This window comes from Bos javanicus, chromosome X, assembly GCF_032452875.1.
Source record: "Bos javanicus breed banteng chromosome X, ARS-OSU_banteng_1.0, whole genome shotgun sequence".
In the NCBI taxonomy this organism is placed as follows: Eukaryota; Metazoa; Chordata; class Mammalia; order Artiodactyla; family Bovidae; genus Bos; species Bos javanicus.
This window is the reverse complement of record NC_083897.1, coordinates 59,880,772-59,883,801: the sequence shown is the minus strand read 5'-3', so window position 1 is coordinate 59,883,801 and position 3,030 is coordinate 59,880,772. Positions and strand designations below refer to the sequence as shown.

The window sequence follows — 3,030 nt, the reverse complement described above, 5'->3', positions numbered from 1 at the left end:
TTCTCCTCCCCCCACCAGCTGTCCCCTGTCCCCCGGGCGGCGAGACAGCCTGGGAAGAGGCGGCCTCGGGCCGAGGGGGCGTGGTGGGGAAGGGGAGGAGGTGCGGGGGTGAGGGAATAAGGAGGCCCGGGCGGCGGGGCCCCCCAGCCACTCCGCCGCCAGCCCGGAGGAGCCGGGTACCGCCGCCGCTCGCCCGCCCGCATCCCCTCGGCCTGGCCCGGGGGCAAGGTCAGCAGCGACCTGGAGCCGCCGTGTCACTCCCCGACAGCCATGAACTGCAGCGAGAGTCAGCGGCTGCGGACCCTGCTGAGCCGCCTGCTGCTGGAGCTGCATCACCGGGGCAACGCCAGTGGCTTGGGCGCCGGCCCCGGCCCGAGCATGGGCATGGGGGTCGTGCCCGACCCCTTCGTGGGCCGCGAGGTGACCAGCGCCAAGGGCGACGACGCCTATCTCTACATCCTGCTCATCATGGTCTTCTACGCCTGCCTGGCCGGCGGCCTCATCTTGGCCTACACCCGCTCCCGCAAGCTCGTCGAGGCCAAGGACGAGCCGTCCCAGGCCTGCGCTCAGCACGAGTGGCTCCCGGGAGGGGTCCCGGCCACCGCCGACGCCGCGACAGTGGCCGGCTCGCCCGCCGAGGGCCGCCGCCAGCTCGCCCCCTGCGGGCTGCCCGCTCCGGCCCTAGCCCGGGGCACTGAGGGGGTCTAGAACCGCCATCCAGCTCGCTGGCTCACCCGCTCCCTCCTCAGCTCGCCGTGTCCTCTCCTCCCCTTCCAGGGCTTGCCCACCTGAGGCTCAGAAGACGTTGAGAGGCCAGGAGACCTCGCCTGGAAGGCCGTGAAAGAAGCATTACCCTCCGGGCCGGCCTCTCACTCCTCTCCAACCACCTCAGACCCCCACCCCCACCCCGCACATCCCACCACCCTAAACTGCCTCTGTGCGCCCTGTCTTCAGACAGCCCCGACACCAAGCTCCAGCCCCCTGGGAACTGAATCCAACACGTCCAACACTTGGCATTGAACTGAAGCAATGAAGTCTACCTGAACTCTGGGCCATCTAACTGGCAGCTGCTCCAGGGGCTCAGACTCTGCAGAGCCAACGCGCTTGCCACCACTGCCAGGCCGGCCGCTGCGGCTCCAGCTTCCTGTTGCCTTAGGGACAGAGACAAAGAAAATGAAGAGACCTCAGACGTCTTTTCCCTCCCTCCTCCTTCAGCAGGGAGCTAAGCAAGACACTAGGACCAGTCTGTGGTGTAGAACGGACTTGATGGGGACTGGTTGGGGAGGGGGCTTAGGGGTGGGGAAGACGTGTGAGTCCCAACTGTATGGTTTTCTTGCTTCCAGTTGTCATCCCAAAGGTAACTTGCCTACTTTTGAGCAGCTTTGCCATCTTCTGCCGTGGATAAACATTGCTGGGTGTATTACCCCAGTACTTTCCCGTGCCTTTCTTATCTTGATTCAGTTATTAGGGGAGCTATCTGCTTCCTCCATGGAATATGAGGTTCAGTTGTCTCCTGCTCTGTAACCTGGGGACTGTCAGAGGCAAGTAATAAAGGTCGTTTAAAAATGGCTTAAGATTCTTTTCTCAAAGATCCCAGCACTGAGACCCAGCACTATATACAGAATGAATTCGTTTTGCTTTTTGGAAATAATGTTTAGATTTGGGTGTTGGGTTGTTGTGATATCCAGTTCCAATGCCATAGATGTCACTGTGAGTGAAGAAAAGGCTTATATATGGCTAAATGGGTTTTTTTTTTTCAAATGTTTCCAAGTTATAATGGCTTTATTCTCCTTTTCCCTTAATTCTGAAACACTTTCAAATATCACAGTGCTGAATAAGGATTTTCACTTGCCTTTTGCAGTTTTTTGGCATAGACTTTAAATGAAAGCAACATCTCATACCCATCTCTATTAGCTATTATCAAAGTTAATTTTTAGAAGCCACATTTGTAACTCTCTCAAAGAAGTGACTTATTTAAAAGAGAAAAAGCCACCAAAGAGTGTAAATCTTAAGTCAGAGAGGACATGCTTACACTGTCTTAACCAATGATGGGTAAAGTTAGAGGTGTATGTTTATTGATTTATTCTCCTCTGAAGGTCATCAGAAACTTGCTTGCTTAGGGCTTAAATGCTTATACCTGATGATGACTGTTTGAGCCTCATCAAACACACATGAAGTCACCTGAGCAGTAAGTCAACTTGCTTCAAGACAGCTGGTTTCTCAGTAGTAGCAGGACAACGATATTATGGGTTACTTAAATGCACTGAAAATACATAAGCCTCATTCAAGGCATTGGTTTTGACCTTGTAGCCCATATGGTATTTTACTGGAGCTATTAATAAGTTAGATGAACTTACTTTCATTCCCAGGATACACTCCTTGAAGATATACTGGCCTTGCCCCACTGGCTCCTCTCCAGTCCTAGTTCCAGCCCTAGGAACTTGCAGGTGGGGGGGCCAGGGATTGGGCAGTGGTCCAAGACAATGAGAAGAGAAGAGATGATGCTGTGAGAATCATCTCAGGGCCAGGCAAGGGGGCCTGAATGGGATATGGAAGGAGGGCACAGATATCCATCCATGCCAGGGGCATGGCAGGGGACGGGGAGCAGTGGCAGCCCTTAGCCTTGTATTAGTTGGCCAGAAAATTCCTTCAGAGTTTTCTGTAACATCTTATGGAAAAATCAGAACGAACTTTTTGGCCAACCCAGTATTTTGGGTACAAAAATGTCCCTCACTGATCTGACATAACTGGGGACACGAGGTTGTTTGATAATGAAGCATCATCACTGCTCTAAGTGTTGAAATCTTGTAAACATCTGTACTATTTTTTCAAAGACATTAAAAATATATATTGCCCCCAAAAGGGCAGCTGGGAGCAGTTGGGATAATGTCCATAAAAAGCATGAATGTGCCAGCTGTGGGAAACAAATCCTGTTGCCAAACTATTCCTGCTTTTAAGCACACTTTAACCTTTTGTTTTTCAATTTCATTTTCTTTTAAATTTTTTAAAATTAATTTATTTATTTTTAAT

At 52.2% G+C, this 3,030-nt stretch overlaps 1 protein-coding gene across 1 annotated transcript; it reads left to right on the top strand.

Moving 5' to 3' along the window:
- Nucleotides 1-1,568, top strand: KCNE5 (potassium voltage-gated channel subfamily E regulatory subunit 5). Its single transcript, XM_061409417.1, has one exon. The coding sequence runs from the start codon at nt 271-273 to the stop codon at nt 706-708; it is 438 nt and encodes a 145-aa protein (XP_061265401.1). The 5' UTR covers nt 1-270; the 3' UTR covers nt 709-1,568.
- The last annotated feature ends 1,462 nt before the right edge of the window (nt 1,569-3,030 follow it).